The 26,264-nt window shown below is 43.6% G+C and overlaps 1 protein-coding gene and 1 pseudogene across 3 annotated transcripts in view; one reads left to right on the forward strand and one right to left on the reverse strand.

Annotated features, from left to right (window-relative positions):
- The window catches only part of Stab2 (stabilin 2), a 169,737-nt gene that overhangs the window by 50,920 nt on the left and 92,553 nt on the right, over nt 1-26,264 (reverse strand). The window contains exons 32-39 of the mRNA XM_021173976.3: nt 18,758-18,856; nt 18,563-18,670; nt 16,989-17,120; nt 8,808-8,936; nt 7,009-7,065; nt 4,957-5,049; nt 3,538-3,733; nt 835-930 (exon numbers count right to left, since the gene is read on the reverse strand). Of these exons, the coding sequence (XP_021029635.1) occupies nt 835-930; nt 3,538-3,733; nt 4,957-5,049; nt 7,009-7,065; nt 8,808-8,936; nt 16,989-17,120; nt 18,563-18,670; nt 18,758-18,856 (910 nt within the window). The remainder of the gene's footprint in view (nt 1-834; nt 931-3,537; nt 3,734-4,956; nt 5,050-7,008; nt 7,066-8,807; nt 8,937-16,988; nt 17,121-18,562; nt 18,671-18,757; nt 18,857-26,264) is intronic.
- Nucleotides 5,023-26,132, forward strand: LOC110303069 (activity-dependent neuroprotector homeobox protein 2 pseudogene; annotated as a pseudogene). 2 transcript variants are annotated; one of them, XR_015048448.1, is made up of 3 exons: nt 5,023-5,112; nt 19,728-20,147; nt 21,367-26,132. The product of XR_015048448.1 is annotated as an activity-dependent neuroprotector homeobox protein 2 pseudogene, transcript variant X2 (transcript). The 2 variants fall into 2 exon arrangements; XR_015048447.1 differs by having other exon boundaries at nt 5,041-5,112; nt 19,786-20,147.

A 26,264-nucleotide genomic window follows, 5' to 3' on the forward strand; every position in this document is an offset into this window, starting at 1 on the left:
CATTCAGCTTGCCTCTTTGCCTCTGTTCTCATAGCCTTCAATCAATTGGATCTCTAAATGTATGCAGAGATTGTGTCTTTGAAGCAATTGCTTTCTTCTCATCATCGTCAAGTACAATTAGAAACATCAGTGGAATGTAAGACTGGAGCGATGGAGCTCTCCACCAGACCCTCAAGTTGAGAGAGTAATAGATTGCTATTGAGCCATGTGGCCATGAACAGCAAAACCCTTCCCAAGAACACTAGCTCCTGAGCCAGACACCCATCTCAGATCTGAACACATGAATTGAGAAGACAAATTCTGGAAGAGGCATATGGAATATGCTCACTATGACCTTGTTTGTTACAGCAGATAACTGGTTTTAGAACATGCAATTACGGAGGGGATGCAACTCAGGGCCAGATGGCTTGACTAGGTCTCACACCTGAGGCAGCCATTCAGTTACCAGCATTGCATCAAACAAGCATAAAACAGTTTGGTCTATAACAACATATTAATGATATTGTTCTAGCTGCATTCACACAGAGGAAAAGTGCCCATTGCTTACTGTTAAGTGAGAAAGGAGGTTATAAAATGCATAGCCTGGCCCCTGATACATACTGTTCTATACTAAGTCACACTGAATATTACTAATAGGGTTTTTCTAGCAGTGAGTACATGAGTAACTTGATTTCTTTCTTGTGCTTTTCCTTATTTTACAAATTCTTCACAGCAGGGAGATATGTTTCTCACCAGGAGAAGTACTCATGGCTTGTCTTCTACTATAGAAAGGAAAACAGCATGTCTTCTGAAAAGCTGGGCTAAGCACTAAGGAGAGGTATGAAGAGTGCTTACCGCTGTCACACTTTACTCCTCGCCAGCCGACATCGCAGTCACAGGAGCCATCTCCCCCGGGACCTTGGTTACATCTCCCATGGACGCAAGAGCATGCTAAGCAGAAAAACATTTGCAAATGACCAGATTCTGACTCATGTCCAACATTTCCTTTACCCCTTACTGGGTGTAGTTCTCTGCATCCCACTCTCTGACCAGGGTCTTTCTTGTGGGACTGGAGTCACAGGACATAGGGATGCAGGTTACCAGGTGAAAAGGTCCTATTTCAACAAAACTGTTCAGCCCACAGTTTGGAGACTGTGCGGCACTGTGTGAACATGACTCAGATAAGGTCATCTGATGATCCGGGATCATATGGGACCCTAAGAGCAGCCTTCAAAAGATACCCATCTGCCTGGGCATGGTGGTGCACACCTGCAATCCCAGCAGTTGGCAGATATCTGAGTTCAAGACCAGCCTGGTAGAAGTAGTGAGATCCAGGCAGTCAAGGTTAATATCAAGGCCTTGTCTCAAAATAAATGTTCATTTGATATCAGGTTTGTAGAAACCTGTTTGCTCTGCCTTCTCCAAAGACTCAGGACTAATGATTCTTTCATATCCCCGAGTCTCCTCAAGAACTTGACTTAAGCTGAGGAAGATTTTTCTTTTATTTTACCTTAAATTGAGTCATGACTTACAGGTATTGACATGTAAAAATTTGTTAAGTTTTACATGTAAGTCATAGCAACATTATTGTAAATCAGGCAGCATGTACAAAACGTTAAGGGACAAGTTATTATCAAGCATGTAGTAAATGTGCAATAAACACAAAACTAAAAAAAAAAGAGTTTGAGGAAAATATGAAAAAGAATAGGGAAATCTATTGTGTTGTAAGCAAGTGAAACAGTACTATTAAAAATAAAGACTGCTGGGCGGTGGTAGTGCACGCCTTTGATCCCAGCACTCAGGAGGCAGAGGCAGGCGGGTTTCTGAGTTCGAGGCCAGCCTGGTCTACAGAGTGAGTTCCAGGACAGCCAGGGCTATACAGAGAAACCCTGTCTCAAAACAAACAAACAAACAAACAAACAAACAAAACAAAACAAAACAAAACAAAACAAAAGACTGTGGGCAATGCTACTACTAAAAGCCATGGCTATTAAACACCTATGAACTCAAATCAGCACTGTTAGATATAGATTATAGTCCAGTCACTGCTACAGCCCAAGACTTGCTTGACACTGAGCTGATCAACATTCCATGGATGGGGGAGGAGTTCATAAAGCCCCGCCCCTTTCAAGGCAGCTATAGGCAGTTAAAAGTTACAGGGGTGGGGTGGGGTGGGGTGGGGTGGGGTGGGGTGGGGGAGGCGGGGAATCATCTTCAGCAGTGTAGCCACCCACTGGCACATTACCTTTGCTTAGGTACAACCACTGACTCATGCACTCAACCTTAATTAAAAGCAGGAGTTCACAAAAAAGAAATAAGAAAATAGGAGGTGGGCTTGGGGAAGGAGAAGGGGTTCAGCGGGAGGGGAAGGGGAAGTGAGGAGGATAATGGTGGGGACCTTGATGAAAGAACATTATAGAAATGTGTTTATGAAACTCTAAAAGAAAGAATGCATGAATGAATGAATGAACGAACAGATGAATAGATAAGAACTTGGCAAAAGCTATGAATACCACTGCTCACAAAAGCCACTCAGCTTTGGGTCTTGGTGGACCCCACAGAGTCACCCACAGATTCTAGTTCCAGAAGTGCTCCATAAACAGAGGCAAGTCTTCCAAACAACACAGAAAAATAAACCCACATCTAATTTCAATGATATATTATAATGGCCAAATTTCAGCAATTCTGTTATGTGTTAGCTTTGTGTGGCTCTGACTGGCTGCTGAGGAAGCAGTAGGGGCTAAGCTGATGGTTGGGGACCAGCTGGATGGAGGATCTGTTTTCTAATCCCAGCAGCAAGCTCTGGCAGGTGTCCTGGGGACAAGGAAGCCAGGGTGTGGACGGTCAAGAGGATGCGCCTCAAACTGATTAAACATCAAGCCACATTGCTCAGTGATGGTGGATCAAGGAGGGACTTTCTTAAAGAGGACAGTTTGATGTTAGAGCCAGGCTTTGGGGTCAAGAAAGATATGGATTCAGACCAAGGCCTATTTCTTCTAACCTTGGGGGACCTCACTCATGTTCCCAGTCTTAACACCTGTATTTTCAGAACAACAATTCCAAAGCAGATAAAGTTCCTGACTAAATGAGTCATAAGGATAGATCTGTTCCCCCCCCCCCCCAAGGTGGCTACTGAGCAACTAGTACAAGGAATGTTTAATCATGGTGATTAGCACACACAGGCCGGCTGAGAGCCAGAGAAAGAAATTGGGAGTGGGTGGGTACATCCAGGTCAATGACTGGAAATGTTTTGGAACACTGCTCTATACAAGGAAAATAACAGGCTTAAAACAAACAAACAAAAAATAAATCAGTGATTCTCTCTGTAGCCCAGGCTGGTCTCAGACTCAGGGAAATCTTACAGCCTCAGCCTCTGAAATGCTGGGAATATTCAACTGGCTCACAGAGAGACTCATACTTTTCACTAACAATGGTGGGTGGATTCCTGCTGCCTGGGGAGGGGCTGGGTAGAGAGCACAGCAACTATGATCATAGGCTGCTGGCTAGCCTGGGCCTGGGAGGCTGAAGGTCCAGGGTCTGGGCAGGAGCAACGCTCACCTTGGTCACAGTGAATACCGTACTTCCCCTCTGTGCAGGTCTCACAGGCCGTCCCATTGAAGCCCTGCCCACACTCGCATGTGCCAGTGCCATTCACGCCGTCCAGACAGAAGCCATTCCCAGAGCACACATTCTGACCTTTCCCAGGGCAGGCTTGGCATTGTGGGCCAAAGAAGCCAGCACAGCATGCACTTGTCTGAAACAAAAACAGAGTGTGGCGTTGTTCATGTTTATCTTTTCCTGTGGGGACTCCTGGGACTCGTGTGTGAGCCTACCTGTTTCTAAGGGACAGAGGACAGAGGACAGAGCTCTCTGAGGACTGAGTGAAGCTCAACAATTCTCAGGTCACTAGCCAGCCCTACAGGTAGCCAAGTAGAGGAGGCAGGAAGAAGGAAGCAGAGGAAACCTGTCTGACGGCGCATGCCTGTGATCCTGGTACTTACAAGGGTGGCCAGTGACGGCTGCTTAGGCCAGCTTGACAAACTTTACTATGCTTATTATTGTGGTTCTTGTTTTCATTGTTATCATTGTGACTGTTGTTGTAGCAGGGTCTCATTTAGCTGACGCTGGCCTTGAGCATCTGATCATCTTCTACTGCCCGAGCACTGGTGTTGTGCTATAGGCTGGTGCTCCTGACAGCCTCAAGGAGTAGCACAGGTGATGCTGGAGGGGTGGGAGGACCAACAGGCCTCCAGCACCCCCAAACTGGGGCCCCTCCTCCTGGATGCTGTTTCCTCTCTGGAAGGAGTATATGCTCTGACATTTTAGGAGGACCTCTTGTGGTTCAGGGAAGCCCCTAAGAGGTCTGTTTGGCACACACACACACACACACACACACACACCCCACTTTATTCTTAAGTGCATTAAAACATAAAACTCTCTCCAGTCCCATGCTCTGCAGTTCCAACCCCCTGGAAGAAGAAATCTCATCCTCTGGAGAAGAAGCAGGATGGTAAGTTATAAGGAAATTTCCAAGTGATGTGCAGGGATCCTGGATATTGCTGCCTCATTTTCTGAATGAGCAAGTGCCCCCTGCCTTCGCTCAGTGACCACGTCCTTTGTGTCCTGTTTACATAATTAACTAAGTAATGTAGTTTAGTGTAATGACCCATGCATGCCTGTGCTGTGGGAGCAGGGTTCCCTCCTCACCTTCCACAGCTCAGTCTGTTCCTCACTCAGCCCAGCACTTTGGTTTTTACCCATTTTCTGATTTACCCATTTTCTGCATTTTCCTGTAACCAGTAATACTTTGGATGGTAACAGTGACGACACGGGGCAGATGTTGGGAAGAACACACTGCCACAGCCTCCTGAGAGGCTAACCTGTGGCTGACTACCCACTGCCACAGCCTCTCGAGAGGCTAACCTGCGGCTGACTACCCACATGCCGGCGGCCTCGGGACGACCAGCCTGTACTCACAATGATGGTTTTCACACACTGTGGCTGGCACCCGATGAAAACGGATCTCTTCCCCATGAAGTAAATGGAATAGATGCATTTCCTCGTCTCACTCTGTGAAAGCATAAGGATGCTGTCATCTCTTCAGTCAGGAAGAAAGTTTCCCAGTTTCCATTGGTGAGTAAGTGGGTGACTCCTTTTTTTTTTCTCTAACATATTCTAGTGCTACTTCATAAGGAAGAACGCAAGCGAAACCCAACCATGCCGGCATACTAGAAAGTAGTGTTCTATAAGCAGGACATTTCTCTAGAAGACTAAATCAATTCTAGAAGAATCAAAAAATAAGTCAGATAGAAATATTCTTCCAGCCCCATATACTCATTAAACTTAAGCTTTATTTTATTGATTGATTTATAGTCTCCCAAATCCAAGAAAGAATTGTTTGCTCATCAAGATTTATAATATACAATATCAATTAAAACCCCAAACCCAAGTGAGAGACTCCGTATTCACCGTTCATCATGGATTATTATCACTAAGCTATGGGAACACGCAATGCTTATTCTTTGTAATGATCATTAACAGAAGTAGCTTTTGTATAAAAACAAGCTATAAGAAATAGATTGGTGGGCTGGAGAGATGGCTCAGTGGTTAAGAGCACTGACTGCTATTCCGAAGGTACTGAGTTCAAATCCCAGCAACCACATGGTGGCTCACACCCATCCAAAATGAGATCTGATGCCCTCTTCTTGGGTGTTTGAAGACAGCTACAGTGTACTTACACATAATAAATAATTAAAAAAAAAAGAAATAGATTGGTAATTCATTTAAGATGTGTCTACGTTTTTCCATGTTTATATCTGTTTCCTTGAGAAGGTCAGTCGTGACTTCAATTATAAAAGGAAACCAGGCAGGTGGAGCGTTTCAGACTGCCTACGCCTTGGGTCATGGGGACTGTTTTCTATGATAGAAGATTTTGCTGTTGGTCTTAACTGGCTAGTATAAAAGATGCAGAAAGTGAAAAATAGTTTTGTGCATTGCATGTTAGTTTCTGAGCCCATTTCTATTCTTATTACTAATTGTTTTATTTAATATGTATTTGCATTTCTAATATTAATATTATTGATAACATTACGTATAAGTATATATTAATTATACAACAAATGCACTCACTGTGCTGTTAACCAACAATAGAATTAATAACAAATATTAATATTTAATAGATTAATTATTATCTTTATATTTTAGTTAATAATCTAAATAAATTAGATTAATTTTTACTCTAACTTAATTATTAAAATCCCCCTTAGCCCCTCAAAGACTGCATTTAAGGCTATGAAGATGCATACCAATGGGGAGAAGGGTCATCAAAATGTTTTCTCTGGGCGCGACATAGCCGCGGCCATCATGAACTCACAGTAGTGGTCGTTGCTTGACAAGACTTGGCCTGTCAACAGTCAGTGATGGGGGAGGAGCCTATGGGTCCTACCCCTTCCAAGGAAACTATGGGAGGATGGGAGGGGAGTCACTGTCTTCAGTTGTGTCTCTGCTGCTGGTCCTACCAGGCTTGGAGAACAGTCCCACATCCATGGCCACATTAAACTCAGTGGGACAAAAGCAAAAGCCGTGAGTGGGGAAAGGGACTTGTGTGTGTGTGTGTGTGTGTGTGTGTGTGTGTGTGTGTGTGTGTAGGTTGACATGGGTGAGGGTGAGGTTAGTTAGGTATATATATATATATATATATATATATATATATATATATATATATAGAACTGCCAAAGAATAAATCTCATTGACAAAAAACCAAGTGAATTTTAAAATAAAGTAAAGAGGAAGTGTGCAGAGTGCAGGCATCCCCTTACTCCCCCATTTGGCTTCTTGACCATGGATGAGAGGCCCAGAGGCCTCAAACTCCTGCTGCTTTTCCTAAAAAAAAAAAAAAATGCACACTGCATAGAATTAAACCTAGGGAGGGAAGGAGGGCAGAAGAAAACATTTTCCAATTTGGACTCTCTTAGCTAGATGCTGGTTTTGTTTTCTTTTGTTTTTAAACCAAATCAGGTGAGTACTTACAAGTGGTTTTGTCTCGAGCGGGCAGAGTGTTTGCTGGGAACACTTTCCACACTTCCCCTTGATAAAAAAGTGTAGAGACAAAGAAGACATATCAAAGTGATTAATTTCAGTGCAAAACGAGGCCACAAATGAAAGCTTGGAGATACAGATTTTAGAGAGCGGAGTTGACAAGCAGGGTGAGACCGCCTTAAGGCTCTCTGAGCCACGCTCTTGACTCTGGGTCTTGCGTCTTGCATATCTGAACACTGCTTTCTCCCGTAGTTGTCCTCAGAATCGAATAATGTTTTAGACCACAGAAGGCATTGCTCATTTAAATATGAATTCTTTAGCACTAATTTATTAATGCATCAGAACCCTTGTTCAGTGACTTGGGTCAGACACAGACACAAATGATGAGTCACACATGGTACCTGCCTTCACAAGACATGGTGCAGCTGAGGGCTACAGCTGCAGGATTCTGAAATAACACACACAAAGCACAGAAGACAGAAGGGCAGAAACTTCTCAGTGTTATCTTCTAGATCAGGAGAATGTCTGGCTATCAGAACAGACTTGACAGTATAGTGCCACTGTCGTGATCTCTGTTTCTAGGGCCAGACTGCTCAGATTTGAGTCCCTTCTCTGCCACCTGCTATTGGGTGAATAAACCTCTCTTATGCTCATTTTCTCATCTGTAAACTGGAGTCACTCAGAGTCCTTACTTTCTAGGGTGTTGTGAGGATCATATGGGTTAGTCCACGTAAATGTTTAGAGTGATGCCATGCAGGTATCAAATAGCTAATACATATCAGTAGTGTTACTATTCTCAAAGGATAACCACAACTGCCTCTCTGCCTGCAGTGACAAGCTTGCACCACTGCATGAGTAGGTATCACACTGAATTCACACTGCCATCTATATGCCTCTTCTGGTTGACCACCCTTAACCAATACCTATGATGGGTGAAGCATGGACCTCTCCCTGGTATGGTTTTCCTTTTACAAGGGAGCCAGGGCCTCAGAATCCTGCTCACCATGGTCATCCAGCTAACCTTCCCCAGGCATGCTAGGTACAAGCTATCCAAGGAGATGATGAGCCTGTAGACTCCAGGCTGTGACCCACTCACCTTTTGGTACATTAGAGATGCTCACTACATAGGCTCTTTCTCAGTTCACAGGATTGATCCGAGAGCCTCATGTGTACCAACCAAGTGCTGTACTTCTGAGCCACAACCCCAGTCACAACAAATGAGAAAGTTTTGAACTAAACTGAGATAATCTAATAGAAAATGATTAGGTTTAAAATTATTATTGTTATTTAAACATTTTTCATTACATTTTGTGTGTACATGCAAGTGCACGTGCTCGCACACGCGCGCGCGCGTGTGTGTGTGTGTGTGTGTGTGTGTGTGTGTGTGTGACTGTACATGTGTGGAAGATAACTTGCAGAATTCACTTCTATCTTTTTACCACCTGGGTCTTGAGGATTGAATTCAGGTTGCCAGGCTTTGTGGCAAGCATCTTTACCCCTTGTCCCATGTTTAAAATTAAAAATAAAGTGTGTGTGTGTGTGTGTGTGTGTGTGTGTGTGTGTGTGTGTGTGGCTGGAGAGATGGTTCAGCTATTTAGAGCACTGGCTACTCTTCCAGAGGACCTGAGTTCAATTCCCAGTGCTCACATAACAGCTTGAAACTGTCTGTAACTCCAGTTCCAGGGGGTCAGACACCTTCACACAGGCATACATGCAGTTAAAACAGAAATGTCCATAAAAAGAAAAACCCATCACTCGTTATCCTCATCACTGGCCCTGCTGTAACTTACTCTCACAATAACGGTGTCATTATTGTCACACCTATTCTTCTTGATTTCCAGAACTTTCGCCAGACCATGGATCACTCCCTTGTCAGTGGCCACATTGGTGTAGTTTATTGGAGCTTCATTTACATACAGCTGTGAGCAAGAGAATCAGATATGGTTTTATTATGGTTATATTAGAGAAGATGCAGAAGATGGGAAATGAAGGCCCCAGTATGACACAGTCTAGCAGATAATCCAGTTTCACTGGAAAGTAGCACAGCATAGTTGACAGAGCTCAGACTTGGAAGAGGGGAGTCTGAATCATAGTCCTGAATCTGGTACCACGGAGCTGTGTGACACTGGGTCAATTGCTTTCCTGAACCTCAACACTCCTTTTTGTAAAAGGAAAATATTCTGAATTATCTCTAGGGTGTTATTTGTCTCTGAAATGAATTGGTTTATGTTTGCTTAAAAATTACTTCCTAAGGACTGGAGAGGTAGCTCAGCAGTTAAGAGCACTAGATGCTCTTCCAAAGGACTTGGGTTCAATTCCCAGTACCCACAAGGCAGTTCACAACTGTTGGCAATTCCAGTTCCAGGGGATCTGACACCCTCAAATAGACATACATAGAGGCAGAAACGCCAATGCACATAAAATTTTAAAAATTACTGCAAGCTGGCTTTATGGGCATACTCATCTGTGCTGCAGTCAGGTGGTCCACAAGGTGTGGATGCTTCCCCTAAGATGTGGAGAACACAGTGCATCCTTCCAGTATATCTGTAACTTGCAACTAATTTGCCAGCAACTCTAGACTAAAGGACAGTGAGCATGGAGAAGGATAAAACTTATTCTATGGAACATATAATGCATTGTTCTGCAATGAGGACTTAAAATTCATAAGACAACATCAAACAGCATCATCAATACTTCTTACTTTTGAAATTGATATGGAATACCATTGTCTCTTATGAGTGGCTGGCAGTGAAGTGGTCTCTTCTGTTTGGATGCTGGGGGAGTGAGGAATGAGCTTTGCGTTGCTGTTTCAAGGTCAATGGACGTTAGAAGCATCACAAGGACAACTCGTTTAGTCTCAAATGGTGATTATAGCACAAGTTTCCAGAATTCCAAGATGTTGAGCTATTTTTGAATACAATGATAGCAGAACATTGGATGCATTCCTATTTAATTTGGCATGTAAAGAGTCTGAATCATTCCCATCATGAGATATAGCTAGAGAATTAAGGGTTGCATTGAAAATGTTATATAAACACACCTACTCAATTAGAAAGCATTCTCTCCCTACTTCCATTTCAACAAAGAGAGTGAAAGGAAAGCATCCATTGTCTTTATTTTTGCTCTAAATCAGGAAATTTATGGGCTCATAGAGAATGAACCATAGTGCTGAAAATAACTCAACTCACAGCATCTGAATATTCATCTCTACCTGATGAAACAAAGAAGATAACAGAAAACAAGAAGGAAAAGAAAGCTTTCTATCAATAAGATAATTGTTATTCCTGGAAAATGTATTTAGTGAAATTCTGAACACTGATATGGAATCATAGAAAAATGTTTGGAATTAAATTATTCTCCAAGTAATAAAGAAAGTAAAGGACCCTTTAAAAAGTCTCTAGCTAGATCTTTTTACATAGGAGTTTTTTTTAATTTACTTAGTGCAATGATGGCATTAGTGAAGAAAAGTTTAAAGGATCAAATTATTAATGCTTCTAAGATTGCGCAGTCAAACTCTCACCCCAATATAGTGTGCTTGTACTCTTCAGCTGTCCTGCCCCCATCTCTTCCTGGATCAGTAATTGATAGCTTTATATCACAACCCATAGGTAACAGTGAGAGAGACAGGAGGGGGGAACCTGGCCTAGTATAGGCTTTTGAAACTTTAAAACTTATCCCCACTGACACACCTTCTCCAACAAGGCCACACCTCCTCCAATGAGATCACACCTCCTAATCCTTTCCAAACAGTACCACTAACTGGGGACCAAGCATTCAAACATATGATCCTATGGATGGCATTCTGATTCAAATCACTACGTTCCTCTCCTTGACCCCCATAATCCTTCAGCCATATCATAATGCAAAAATTCTTTCAGTCCAACTTCCAAAGTCTGTATAGTCTTTCAGTCTTAAGACCATTTAAAAGTTAAAAGTCCAAAGTCTCTTCTGAGACTGAAGGCCATCTCTTAACTCTATGGAATCTATATGGAATCTATAACACCATATAAAAGCAAAAATAAAAAGCAAATCACATATCTCCAACATACGATGGCACAGAATACACATTACCACTCCAGAAGGGAGGAAAGGGAACATAGTGAGGAAATACTGGACCAAAGCGAGACCAAAGAAACCCAGCAGGGGAATTCCAATTTCTGTCTTAGCTTGCTCAGTGTCCCACTCTTTCCGACTATGTTGACTGATACACACTTTCCTCTCTTGGGTTGGTTCCACACTCTTTCTGCAGCTTTCCTCAACAGGTCTCCTCATCTCTGGCATCTCCGACATCTTGGGGTTTCCAACACAGTCCAGGCTTCACCTTCACAGCTTCAAGCAGTGATCTCCCTGAACCTCTATCAGGGAGGGACTCCACTGGCACACACCTGGCCTCAGCAGCTTTTCTTAACTAAGGAGGAAGATTCTAAAACCCCTTTCTTGTAACTTCCTTGATAAGGCCAGAACCATGTGGCCACAGCTGCCAAGTTCATTTGCTGAGACTGGAACCTGACTGCCTTCATGATTTACACTTGCATCAGCTTTCCATTGTCAATGGTTTCCTTTGCTGCTGAAGCTTGCCTCTGATTCCTTTTTGCAAGCTGGAAGCTTGGCTGGGTGAGATCTTGCCTTGAGAGCACCACTCTCTTTAATCCAGTTGGAATCAGGTCTTTCTTGAACTTTTTATTTCCTGGAGCACAGGACTTGACTCCTAGTCACATTTCACACTGGTTTTTTTTTTTTTTTTTTTTTGTCTTCTCCTCAGACTGTACATCTTGTATTTCTCTTCAGCTTATTTACTCCTTTTCACTGTAGAGCTGCATAAGAGTGAACATTAATAACCCCATGACAAAGTCAATACTAGGCTGTTTTGAAATTTCCTCTGCCAATGACCTTAATCCAGAACTCCTCAGTTTAGCCTCAGGCAGATTCTTAGGACAAAAGCAAAAAGCAGCCACATCCTTTGCCAAAACATCATAAGTATGGTCCATCGACCACTTAGTAATACACTCCCCTTCTGCAGTCTCTTGATCTGGGCCTCCATAGTCCAAATCTCCTAAGAACTACTGCCCTCCATGTTCATGGGTTTGGCCCCATAAACCTCAAAACCTCAATTAAGGAACTGAATAATTATTCTTCTTTCTTCTTATCTTCTTTCTTCTTTCTTCTTTCTTCTTTCTTTTCTTTCTTCTTTCTTCTTTCTTCTTTCTTCTTTCTTCTTTCTTCCTCCTCCTCCTCCTCCTCCTTCTCACCAAAGTTCCAAAGTCTTTCATAGTCTTCCAAATAATAGCATGGTCAGGCCTTTCACAGCAATATACCATTTTCTGGTGCAAATGTCTGTCTTATTTACTGTTCAATTTTTACAAAGAGACACCATGATCATAGCAACTCATATAAAAGGAATCATTTAATTGGGAGCTTGCTTACAGTTTTAGAGAGTTAGCTCATGATTATCATGGTGGGAAGCAGGCATGCATGGCACTGGAGCAGTAACTGAGAGGCTTATATCTTGACCCATAGGCAACAGAGAGAGAGAGAGAGAGAGAGAGAGAGAGAGAGAGAGAGAGAGAGAGAGAGAGAGAGAGAAGAGAAGACACACACACAGACACACACACAGAGAAGCTTTCACTGCCACACTATTCTAACAAGGCCACTCCTTTTAATCCATCCCAAACAGTTCTACTAACTGGGGACCAAGCATCCAAACAGATGAGTCTATGGGGCCATTCTCATTCAACCTACAACACTCAAGACTACCCTAGAATGGCCCCAAACTTGTGATTCTTCTTCCTCAGCCTCTGTGCTGCCTAGTTTGTATATCAGTTTGACATAAGGTAGGGTCATCTGGAAGGCAGAATCTTAATGAAGAAAATGCCACTATAGGATTGGGCTGGAGGCAAGTATGTAGGGTATTTTCTTGGTTGATGATTGATGTGGGAGGACCCAGAACATTGTGGGTGGTACCACGCCTGGCAGGTGGTCCTCAGGTGTATAAGAAAAGAAACTGAGCATGCCAGAAGCAAGCCAGTAAGCAGCATTCCTCTGTGGCCTCTGCTTCAGGTCCTGCCTTACACTCTTTCAGTGATGGACTGTTACCTGAAAGCATAAAGTGAAATAAACCCTTTTTTCCAAGTTACTTTTGGTCATGCCATTTTTAAACCTCCTTAAGATGACCTCCATAGTCCTAGGATTACAGGCACATAATACCTGGCTCTTTATTGACTCTTAAATCATATTTTAAAAATAATTCCTTCTGAGAATTCATTTTAGAATTATATTGTTTCTTATTAAATTTTCATACAGTTTAAAGATACGGCATTTGAACTACATGAGCAGAATTTTATATTACAGCTATAATAACTAGCTCCATGAAATCTCTTTTCGGAATGCTAACCATTTAACTACCTAGGCCTTGTGTGAAGCAATCACTGCAATGTTGTATGGTGGTTGGTGCATCCCTGTGATTGTGCAATATTAACGCAAATTTGTTTTACTTTGAGAGCCTCATGCATATCATCAGACTCCTGACTTCCTGAAGCCAAGGCCACATCCTGCAAGTTATTTTGAAAAACAAAGTTCCCTTCCATCTTGGAAACTGAAGTCTGTTGGGTTTGTGGTACCAGTGCTTAAGAGTCCTTATTACTGCTGGGACTCAAATACCACAGTCAGTAGGACTACACTGGTTGTGATAGTTTGTATATGCTTGGCCCAGAGAATGGCACTATTAGAAGGTATGACCTTGTGGGAGTAGGTGTGTCACTGTGGGTGTGGCATAAGACCCTCATCCTAGCTGCCTGGAAACCAGTCTTCTCCTAGCAGGCTTCGGATGAAGATATTGAGCTCTCAGCTTCCCCTGCATCATGACTGTCTGGATGCTGCCATGTTCCTGCCTTGATGATAATAGACTCAACCTCTGAACCTGTAAGCCAACCCCAATTAAATGTTGTCTTTATAAAAGTTGCCTTAGCAGAGAAGCACCTGAAAAAATGTTCAACATCCTTAATCATCAGGGAAATGCAACTCAAAACAACCCTGAGATTCCACCTCACACCAGTCAGAATGGCTAAGATCAAAAATTCAGGTGACAGCAGAGGCTGGCGAGGATGTGGAGAAAGAGGAGCACCCCTTCATTGTTGGTGGGATTACAAGCTGGTACAACCACTCTGGAAATCAGTTTGGCGGTTCCTCAGAAAATTGGACATAATACTACCAGAGGATCCAGCAATACCTCTCCTGGGCATATATCCAGAAGATGTTCCAACCGGTAAGAAGGACACATGCTCCACTATGTTCATAGCAGCCTTATTTATAATAGCCAGAAGCTGGGAAGAACCCAGATGCCCCTCAACAGAGGAATGGATACAGAAAATGTGGTACATTTACACAATGGAGTACTACTCAGCTATTAAAAGGAATGAATTTATGAAATTCCTAGGCAAATGGATGGATCTGGAGGGCATCATCCTGAGTGAGGTAACATATTCACAAAGGAACTCACACAATATGTACTCACTGATAAGTGGATATTAGCCCCAAAACTTAGGATACCCAAGATATAAGATACAATTTGTTAAACACATGAAACTCAAGAAGAATGAAGACCAAAGTGTGGACACTGTGCCCCTTCTTGGAATTGGGAACAAAACACCCATGGAAAGAGTTACAGAGATAAAGTTTGGAGCTGTGAAGAAAGGATGGACCATCTAAAGACTGCCATATTCAGGGATCCATCCCATAATCAGCTTCCAAACTCTGACACCATTGCATACACTAGCAAGATTTTGCTGAAAGGACCCAGATATAGCTGTCTCTTGTGAGACAATGCCGGGGCCTAGCAAACACAGAAGTGGATGCTCACAGTCAGCTATTGGATGGATCACAAGGCCCCCAATGGAGGAGCTAGAGAAAGTACCCAAGGAGCTAAAGGGAACTGCAACCCCATAGGTGGAACATTATTATGAACTAACCAGAGCTCTTGACTCTAGCTGCATTTGTATCAAAAGATGGCCTAGTCAGCCATCACTGGAAAGAGAGGCCCATTGGACTTGCCAACTTTATATGCCCCAGTACAGGGGAATGCCAGGGCCAAGGGGTGGGGGTGGGTGGGTGGGGGACTGGGGGGGGGGGAGTGTATTGGGGACTTTTTGGATAGCATTGGAAATGTAATTGAGGAAAATACCTAATTAAAAAAAATATATAGAAAAAAAAAAAGTTGCCTTAGTCATGGTGTCTCTTCACAGCAATAAAACTCCAACTAAGACAGAATTTGGTTCCAGGAACTGGGGTATTGCTCTGATAGGCCTGACCATGCTTTTGTTTGGGAGAATATGGATTTCGGAACTTTGGATTTGGAAAGAAATGGAATGTTTTAAGTGTGGCTTAATGGGTTATCCTAGTAGGAATATGGAAAACTTTGTTGCTGAGAGTGATTTGAACTGTGCAGATCTTCAAGAGGCTTCAGTGTAGAAGAATTTTAGTATGTGGCTTAGAGACTTTTTTTTTTTGTAAAGAATGTGGATGCTTTTTGCCCTGGTCTGAAGAGTTTACCTGAGGTTAAGATAAAAGAGATTTATATTAATTGCATTGACAAAGGAAGCCTCAAAAAAGACCAACAGAGACCTTGTTCTCTGGTTAAGTCTCATGAAGAGTGTTTTTGAACAATTGTAGCAAGCTTAGAATGAAAAAAATTAGATTTATGGTTCAAGTAATAATAAAGGGGTATAAGAATATAAAATGGAGCAGAATCCTATGTTCAAGGAGATAAAGATTAAGGGGGTGGTGATCTCAGGGCAAGATTCCACCCAGCTAAGCTTATTGTTTGTGTGTGCAGTTGAACAAAGAATAGTTTGAACTTTTAATTCAGAAGGAGCCAGCCGGGCTTGGTAGCGCATGCCTTTAATCCCATCACTTGGGAGGCAGAGGCAGGCGGATTTCTGAGTTAGAGGCCAGCCTGGTCTACAGAGTGAGTTCCAAGACAGCCAGGGCTATACAGAGAAACCCTGTCTTGAGAAAAAAAAATCAGAAGGAGCCCAGAAGATCATGTGTGGATCCTAGAAACTGGAACAAAAAGCTGTAACATTGATGTCGCCTTAGAGACTCCAAGATGTTTGAGAGGCCAGAGCCATGGGATACCTGCTGAGGAAAGCTGCTAACAGAGAGTGGAACCAGCCCAGGAGAACGAAGTTTGTTGCAGTCAACATAAAATGAAAACGGAGTTGGTGACCTGAAGACTACTTTGACATCAGACGTGGAGATGCAGAGTTTGGAATTTGGCCAGCTTGTTTCCTGTCTTGCTTTAGGGATTACAGTTAAGTGATTGGATGGATCCCAGAAGAGACCTTGAACTTTGGACTTTTAACATTGTTGAAAGTGCTATAGAATATAGGGAATTCTGAAGTTGGAGTAAATGTACTTTGCATTATGCTATCTTTAGGTATGACCCCCATAGACTCATATGTTTGAACAAGCCTATGGGGCCAGGGAGTGGCACTATTAGGTGTGGCCTTGTTGGAATGGGTGCCTCACTGTGGGTGTGGCATAAGACATTCATCCTAGCTGCCTAGAAGCCAATCTTCTCCTAGCAGGCTTTGGATGAAGATATTGAGCTCACAGCTTCCCCTGAATCATGACTGCCTTGATACTGCCATGCTCCTGCCTTGATGATACTGGACTGAATCGCTGAACCTGTAAGCCAGCCCTAATGAAACAATGTCCTTATAAGAGTTTGCCTTGGTCACGGTGTCTGTTCATAGCAATAAGACCCTCACTAAGACACCAGTTATCTGAAGGCTGATCACAGGACAAGCAAGTGGGAGACTGACTATGTAGTTTATCCACTGCTTTCTGATTCAACAGAAACAACTTTTTCTTATTGATAAGGCTTAGAAGTACTGGAGGTATTCTTTGGTATGGAAGAGATGAGGGTTGATAGTAATGGAGATACCTATTCTTGAGTTTTGTTAAAAAGATATTACCTGGTCATTGTGGAGAAAGAAGGCGAGGAGGTAGGAGAAGCCCAGCATCGTCTCTCGGTGCATGCCGTTGTGCAAGTCATTCCTCAGGAGCTTTTCCCCCAGGACCACGTGGTATCGAAGAATGTCTTCCTTCTGTACCACACATACAAGGAAAAGTCAGCCAGTGAACTGGCCACTTGGCTATACTCTGCTCTACTGTGCCAGAGCCATGGGGTTGCAAAGCTGTGGCTTATCCATGAGCAAGACATCAGGGCTCAGAAGTGTTAGGTAAGAAGGAGAGCTGTGAATTTCCAGAACATCTAGACGGCATAATCAAAGTGGTGAGTAGATTTAAAAGTGATTTCTTTAAGATTACAAATATTTCAGCTTCAAAACTTCAACATAAGATGAGCTTTACGCAGTTTGTGTCATAAAGTTACAGATTTCTGGATAAAATAGAAAATAATATGAGGGATGTGAATATGAAAATAATTCCAAGTATTTTAATTATTATTAAAACAAAATACCCCCAAGTAGAAATATGCAGTTAAGAACACTACCCAACATAACTGCAATTTTTTATATTGATTCAAAGACTTTTGGAATTAAAAAAAATTTTTTTTGCAGTGCCAAAGGGGTATTTTTTTCCTGTTATTAAAAAAATGACACTGTAGAAAAATCTACAAACAAGTGCATAGTGGTTTCCGCCTACATAAGTGGTTTGGACTATAATTATGAACATTTCTTTGATATGCAGATTAGCATTTTCAGTGCATTTTTATTTTTTATCCCTAATGAGATGTTAAAGCCATTTTTTCTACACATAAAAGAGAACACATGCTTTAATAAACACTAGGTAAATGTCTTCAACTTACTTTTTTTGTTAAATATTTTAGTTTCTTTCTGTCTGTCTCTCTGTCTCTCTGTTTCTCTGTCTCTCTCTGTCTCTGTCTCTGTCTCTGTGTGTGTGTGTGTGTGTGTGTGTTGTTCATGGCAGCTGTGACACAGGGTGGTTTGTGACATGCTTGGATCACAATTAAGTATCCAGAGCTGGATGAACAGGTTTTGTCAAAAACATGATATAGCATATGTCTAATGGGTCGAAAATGTTGACAATGCTTGAGAGCTGGCTTGGGACCAACTGTGGGTACTACTCTCAAGGAAGACCCTGGTTCAGTTCCCAATATCTGTAACAGGCAGCTCACATCCATCTGTAACGCCAGCTCTAGGGGAGTTATAACACCTTTGGATGTAACACCTCTGGCCTCTGTAGGCATCTGTACTCATGTATACAAACACACACACAAACAAACAAACACACACACATACATACCACATACACACACACACACACCACACACACACACAAGCACACACCATTAAGAATAATTTTTTTCTGGTTTTTTGAAACAAGGTTTCTCTGCATAGCTCTGGCTGTCTGGAAACTAGCTCTGTAGATCAGGCTGATGTTAAACTCACAGAGATTTGCCTGCCTCTGTCTCTCGAGTGCTGGGATTATAGGTGTGTGCCCACAGCCCAGCCTAAACTGTTGACTGCTTAGAGAGACAATGTTGACTGCTGGGACTGACACTTACTAGAGAGGTGGCTTTCTTCTCCCTGATATAATTTTCGATGGCTTCATTGTTTGGCACAAACACAGTATAAGCATCTGCAGCCTCGATTGCACTTGCCAGATTGTATTGCTGCAAAGCAAAGACAGGACAGCCAGTGAGGGATTCCAGTTCCCCAACAGCTTGACAGGATGGTTATGCAGAGAACATGGTACTTACAATGATGTAGCCCCGGAAGATGGAATAGTCAGGCATCTGCTCCAGACGGGTGAGTAGACTGGGTAAGGAGCCAGTTAGACCTCTTTGGGGGATTAGCACCTGGCAAAAGAAACCCCAAAACTCTATTTAGGAAAATTTAGTACCATTGCTGTTCTGTAACTATGGAAGTCCTGTTGGTCTCTTCAGGCAGTTAAATTTTTTTTTTCCTGAAAACATTTTACTTATAGAACAAGTTATTCCAGGATGCAAAGTCTGGAAGGAACTTAGAGATGTTAGTTCAATTTTTAAAATTCCCCTTAATTTGTTCTCCATTTAGAGAAAATTTCATCCTTTTAACAGACTTTATGGATCCCGCTAAGGAGTCTTTTCTAACTTTCATTATATTATCCTGTTAATTCTTTGCTTCTTATCCCAAGAACCTTAAGTCTACTATAAGCCAGTGACCTGAATTTGCCTGTAAAAATGCTTTGCTTGATAACAATAAAACACAGGGAATTTTAACATGGTTAGATATCCTCCCCACCCGTGAGTGTGTGTGTGTGTGTGTGTGAGAGAGAGAGAGAGAGAGAGAGAGAGAGAGAGAGAGAGCACTCAGAGCCTTGTGCAGACAAAGCAAATAACAGGTATTGCTGATACATTTCCCCAGCTATTGGATCCCCTCCTTTTTTCTTCCTACTTTTGAAACAGAATCTTGCCATGTAGTCCAGGCTGACTTTAAACTTTCTGTGGTCCTTCTGATTTAGCTTCTTGAATGCTGGGATTACAGCATGTGTTACCCCATCCTGTCTGACTTTTTAGTCTCCATTACATTACATTCCCTTGTAAAGAGTTAACAGTACCGTATTTGCTGCCTCTCATCCCCCATCTCCCAACCATTTCGTTTGCATTCAAATCAACATCTGTCTGGTCCACATAGCCTAGTCTGGCTAACCCTCTGGCCAAGCTAACTAGTTTTATCTTCTCGTTCTAGAACCTTGTCAAACGGGAAACCCTCAGCACTGTAACATTGTCGTTCTTCCCTCACTCAGTCTTGCCTAGTATGGCTCAGCATGTGGAGACACTGATCTGTTTGAGGCCCGGGTCTCCCCCTCGAAGAGCTAAGCACAGGGCAGGAGGCGGTACAACACAGTCAGCTAGCATAAACATAAACCAACTCCCCTGGCAAGGGCCATCAACGCCTGGAGGGCGGAAGAGGAAACCTGGAAGCCGAGGAAGGACCCTCAAGCTCTCTTCGTGCCATTGGCTGCCTGGTGTTGAGTATGCAAATGAGGACACGTCACTTCCTATAATAGCTGGCCGCCATCTTCTCGCACCTGCCAGTGCAGGAAGACAGACGGGGTGTGAGCGGCTCCGACTAGCGCGTTGAGGAGAGGCTTGAGGACCTCCCGGTGTGAGTGAAGGTTTAGGGGCTTCGGGGGTGCGAAGTAGTCAGTGTGTGACTGGAGGCCGGGGAAGGGCTGTGGCGCGAGGCGTGTGTGTGTGTGTGTGTGTGTGTGTGTGTGTGTGTGTGAGACGCCCCCCCCCCCCCCGTGTGAGTGAAGGTTTAGGGGCTTCGGGGGTGCGAAGTAGTCAATGTGTGACTGGAGGCCGGGGAAGGGCTGTGGCGCGAGGCGTGTGTATGTGTGTGTGTGTGTGTGTGTGTGTGACGCCCCCCCCCCCCCCGTGTGAGTGAAGGTTTAGGGGCTTCGGGGGTGCGAAGTAGTCAATGTGTGACTGGAGGCCGGGGAAGGGCTGTGGCGCGAGGCGTGTGTGTGTGTGTGTGTGTGTGTGTGTGTGTGTGTGACGCCCCCCCCCCCCCCCGTGAGTGAAGGTTTAGCGGCTTCGGGGGTGCGAAGTAGTCAATGTGTGACTGGAGGCCAGGGAAGGGCTGTGGCGCGAGGCATGTGTGTGTGTGTGTGTGTGTGTGTGTGTGTATGTGTGTGTGAGACGGGGGGGCCCCCCGGAAGGGCTGTGACGTGAAGGCAGGGGGAGGGCTGTGGTGCTAGGCGGTCAGCGTGGGACTGGAGCCCGGGAAGGGCTGAGACGCGAGGCCCGTGTATGTGACTGGAGGCCCGGGAAGGGCTGAGGTGTGTGCTAGGCGGTCAGTCAGTGTGTGAGTGGAAGGCCGGGGAAGTACGGGGGCGTGAGGCCTGTGTGTGACAGGAGGCCCTGGAGAGGCTGAAGCGCGAGGCAGTCAGTGGCTGCCTGGAGGCCAGGGGAAGGGCTGAGGTGTGAGGAGTTCCGTGCCTGATTGATTGGAGGCCAGGGAAAGACTGGGGTGCAGGGAGGCAAGTGACTGGAGGCTGGAGGACTGGGGTGTGAAGACTCCCATGGATAATTGGAGGCCTGGGAAAGACTAGGGTGGTCGGTGTGGGACCGAAGGCCAAGGAAAGGGCTGTGGCTCAAGGATACCCCTGTGTGACTTTAGGCCAGGGAAGGACTTGGGTGCGAGGAGGTCTGAGTGTGACTTGGAGGCAGGGGAAAGGGATGTGGCACAAGGCAGTCAGTGTGTGACAGGAGGCCCCTGGGAAGAGTTGAGGGCATGGTGAGTGAGGTGGTAGGAGGCGGGTGCATGCCAGCTTCCCATGGCTGAGAACTATGTCACTGAGACAGAGGCTCCCTTATTGCAGGGCAGAACATTTCAAAAATGTTTCAAGTTCCCGTGGAGAATCTGGATTGCATCAGAAGTATGCGACCATGGGTGAAGAGCGCCCTTCAGATTATTGGACTCGATGGCTGCAGAAAATTGTTGAAGGACCTTGAAGGCTTTGGCCCAAGTGACAGATACTTTTATAATACGTCTTGGCCAGATATTGCTTCAAGAGAACTTGTCAGGAAGAAAATGAGATACCGACCCAAGCCATACTGCTGTAGCCTCTGCAACTACTCAGCAAATGTGCTTGTTTCTCTCAGAAATCATTTGAATCATTGTCATGAAGATGAGGTGGACCAAGAGCTGCAGATCCAGTGTCCAGATTGCTCATTTGCTTCTCGGCCCGATGTGGTGAGCAGACACTTCTGGTTGTTCCATGAACCTGTTGGGAAAGTTCACAACCCCAAAGAGAAAGTTCTGGGCAATGGGAAGTCACTGAAGGGTTATATAAAACATTTTACCTGTTTAAAATGTAACTTTTCCAACACTTCCTTCTGTAGCATGAAGAAGCATGTGCTGATCACCCATTTTCATTCTTTACTGAATGCCTATATTGGCCTTCAAACTAAAGAAGACGAGCAGCAGCCAATAGCTGCTGCTCTTTCTGGGGCAAACACTTTACCACCTGAAAGTTTCTATTGTAAAAAGTGTAGTACCACTGTGAGTAGCCAGGAAGAGCTGATGACCCATATTTTAACATCAGATGTACACAAGAATTTGGAGAATAAGTTGAGGTCTGTGATTTCAGAACACAACAAGAGGTCTGGGTTTCTGAAGCAAGTGGCTTTTGCTCCAAAGCCACAGGCAGGCTTGTCCAGACCACCAAACAGTAGGGCTCCACACACAACTTCTTTAGCAAAGCCACCTTGGTCCCATCTTGCCTTGTCACAGAACACTCCAAGTCCAGCCATGGTACAGTCAGTGACTTTGGCCCAACCTGTGACTTCTGCCAATGTACAGCCACTTGGGCCTGTGAATAAGTCTGTTGGAATGAGCAATCTAATGAGTCAAGCCATCCAACCTGGGATTTTACCCTTAACACAGCCCATGGGGTCTACAAGTCTACCTGTGGGTCCTCCAGTCAGATCAGTGGGGCTTACTAGCAGGCCAGTGAAGGCCACAAGCAGACTGACCAGGCCAGGTACCCCTTCTTCTGGTCTTTCTGTCAGTAATGGGATTCTGCAGACCACATCACCAGGAACTATTTCTGTGGGTCAGATGGTCTCACTGGCAGTTCTTCCTGAAGGTCAGATGACCCCTGCTTCTGTGATTCCTGCACAGACAGCAGCTTCTGGGGTTCTTCCCACTGGCCAACCAGTTCAGTCCAGGGTTCTCCATGTAAGTCAGACAGTCTCATCACAGGTTCTCTCCTCTTGTCAGACAGTGTCCTTTAGGGTTCTCCCTGCAGATCAATTGGCATCATTTGGGTTGCTGTCCTCCAAACAGCTGGTGGTCTCAGATGTCCCTGTAAACCAGGGTGTGAGCTCTCGTATTCCTCTGCTGGGTCAGCCTGTTACATCAGGGGTCCTTCCTACAGGTCCACCAGTTAGATGCAGTGTGATTCAGCTCAATCAGTCTGTTGGCCCCAGCATGCTTCCTGTGAGTCAGTCAGTGAAAGCTGAAACTTCACAGAATACCATGTTCCTCAAGTCAGGCTCTGGTTTTAGAAAGCTCCTTCCGACAGGAACACAGGTTAATGGGAAGCCCATTTACATGCTGGACCCCATTCCTGCCACTCTGCCTATTCTTCAGGGTGCTAGCCTCATGACTATCACTCCATCCCAGGTGCCCAACAAATTCCTATCCCCTAGTGTGGGTACACAGATGTCCAGTGCTCTACCCAACTTGTCCTCCTCCCCGGGGCTGGTAAGCACTGCAGACCAGAACATATTTGTTCAGGTCTCTTCACCTGAGGTCAGACAAGCCAACCAGTGGAAAATCTGCCCAGTTTGCAAGGTGTTCTTTCCATGTAATGTCTACCAGGCTCACATGGAAGTGGCTCACAAAGAAAGTGAGTTTATCTCCAGTGAGAAACTTGAGCCAGTAAATCTGGCAGTGTGTGCACCATTTCTGAAATGGACAAGAGAGAAGGCCATGCGTTGCCTCTTCTGCAAATGCTTGGTCTCAGAGGAGGAGTTAATGTACCACCTATTTAAACATGGCTTAGAGTGCCTGTTTTGCCCATATATTTTCCACAACATTCAGGATCTTTTGGAGCACAGCAGAATTAGACACCTTGGGAGGAAGAAGCTGTGTTTGGATTATAATAACAGGGCCTCCCAATTAAGCCTGGATGCTAATGGCAACCTCTTGTTCCCCCATCTTGATTTCATTATCAGTCTGCCAAAAGAGAAGATTGGAGAACAGGAGATCTGCTTGGCTATCCTTTCAGGCATATACTCCACATCACTGGTGCCCTTGTATGTTAAGGTGAGGCCTCAGGCTAAGGCTGTACCTAAGCTCAGTGAACAAGAGCTGACTTGTCCCCTCTGTTTGAGCACATTCACGATAGCCAATGCCTACATGTTACATTTAAAGGACAAACACCATATTATGCCAGTGGCCTATACATTGCTCAGTTCTCCTGCGTTCAGGTGTGTCCATTGTTGTGGAGTCTATTCTGAAAACCTGACTATGGCAGCCATCTCACTTCATTTGCAGTATTGTGAATATGCTATTAAAGGTAACAGCTCAGACCAGCAAGTTCAGTCCAGTTTTGTTGAGAGCAGTGAACAACAGTTCGTTAATGGGAAAAAGATTCCTGATTCTACCTGTCCTATAAAAAGAAAGTGGCCAGATGGCCATTTGGGGGCAGATGACCATAGGAGGGATGGGAAAGATTCCTTGCATGTACTAAAGGGTAATGCAGCATCAGGTCCGGAAGAAGGGACTAGTGCTGTGCCTTTGAAGAGACAGAGGCATGAAAGCACAACTCAGGGACCAGTGGTCAATGATGATTTACTCCAGATCCTAGCATTAGATCCCCAAAAATACAAAGACTACCATGAGAAAAAAAAGCAGTTTCTTAAAGATTATTTCCATAAGAAACCATATCCTACCAGAAAAGAAGTAGAACTGTTGTCTTTATTCTTGAAGATGGAAAAAATTAATGTGGCTTTGTTTTTTGGAACAAGAAGATATATCTGCTTGAAAGCAGTAGAAGTCCACAGACCCTCAGTACTTCTAGGTTTTGATATGTCTGAACTTAAAAATGTTAAACACAGACTAAACTTTGAACCACAAAACTCAGTTTAAAGTCCTAGGCAGTAGTTTGTGCTGACTTTGGTACTCTCCTTTGCTCTGTGTTTCAGGTGCTCAGGAATACTTAGGTTAGGAAGTAAATGTTAACTCCAAATGTTAACATGTTAACTGCTTCCTGTAGTTCAGTCTCTTAACAGTTATTCCTAAGTGACCCCCACACCTACCATGTGAATTAAGTTTTGGTATTCCATATATTCCTTATTACTAGTAGCTTCCAAATGATAAAAACTTGAAGTCTACAAATACTTGTCTTTTCATTTTAGCAACTTTTTGCTTGTTTGTAAATGATTAGTTAAAAGTCAGAGCATTGTTTTGGAGTATTAGAAGCAGCAGCCAAGGACACAGCAGTGTTTAGAGAAGAGGGCACTGCTATGTATGTGGCTTTCTAAGAACACATTTTTGAATATTAACTTCTGTTAGTATTTGACTACCATATTATAATTTTGATTTATATTTTCAGGTTTGTCCTGAAAGCTTAAAAAACACAACTCATAGAAAAATATCCCCATCTCAGGGTTATAATGTGTAGCACAAAATGTGTTTTTTTTATAAGTCAAGTGTTTGAAGGGGCAGCGATGCATTCCCTTGTGAACTTTATAGTGACAAGTCATTTCTTAATTAAAAGATAAAGACAAATTTTAAGCACCTTTAGAATAGACTTTGAAAACATACACACAGAGTTCTTTCTTACTTGAACTGCTCATAAGCAAGTAAGAAGAAAGGGTCATGGACTTATGTATAGAATTCCTGCCCTTGTATGTGGATCCTTCTTGAAATAGAGTACAGGTTTCAGGCTTAGGAAGAAAGGGGTAGTCCAGGAACTCTTTCTTCCTGGTAGGAATAACTTAATAGATGTGTTACAGTTGGGAATATTGGATTTCCTCTGGCCCAGGTATCCAGATGAGGACTTCAGGCATTACTGAGGAATCTGTGTTGCTGTATTACTGTTCCGTGGATGTCAAACCCTGTTTTCCACACAGTATAAAGCAACAGCATAGTGTATAGTATTATAGACCAGCCAGTATTATAGAACTGCCTGGGGAAGGAGTAGTACCTGTTTATTAATAGTCAACTCAACTATCCTGTGTTATATTCCTAGAATAAAAAATTGTTACATCTATTTCATTACCATGGTTTAAGGTAAGCTCACCTTCCTAAGGGTGTAGTTCCTCTGTCAGGAGAATGATCTATCTGCTTCATTGCCCTTCGATGTGCAAAGGAGGAGTTTGCCTCCTTTTAAGTGAAGTATCAAGGTGTGGGGCTCCAGAAAGTATTGCAGTGTTTTAAATGTAGCATTTGCTTGTAATATTTGTAACATATATTTAGGCACTTGTGAATCTTCTTTGTCTATTGGGACACATTGTCAATTCTGAGAACTTGTTATTGGTTTTTTTTTTCTATTTTCATAGTGTTTACTGTGAATTAAACTTTGTTATGCTACTGCCAAAAAATAAAGTTTACTTTGGAACACAGTCTTAGACATTTCTTTTTCATGTTGTCTGAAGCCAGTTTTGTATTACAAAGGCAGAGTTGAATAGTGACAGAGATCAGGAGACCTAGAAATTTAGTATTTGCTATCTGGTTTCTTTGTAGTTTGTTTCTAGCATCTAGATT

This window comes from Mus caroli, unplaced genomic scaffold (assembly GCF_978045245.1).
Source record: "Mus caroli unplaced genomic scaffold, Mus_caroli_1 scaffold_9, whole genome shotgun sequence".
Lineage (NCBI taxonomy): Eukaryota > Metazoa > Chordata > Mammalia > Rodentia > Muridae > Mus > Mus caroli.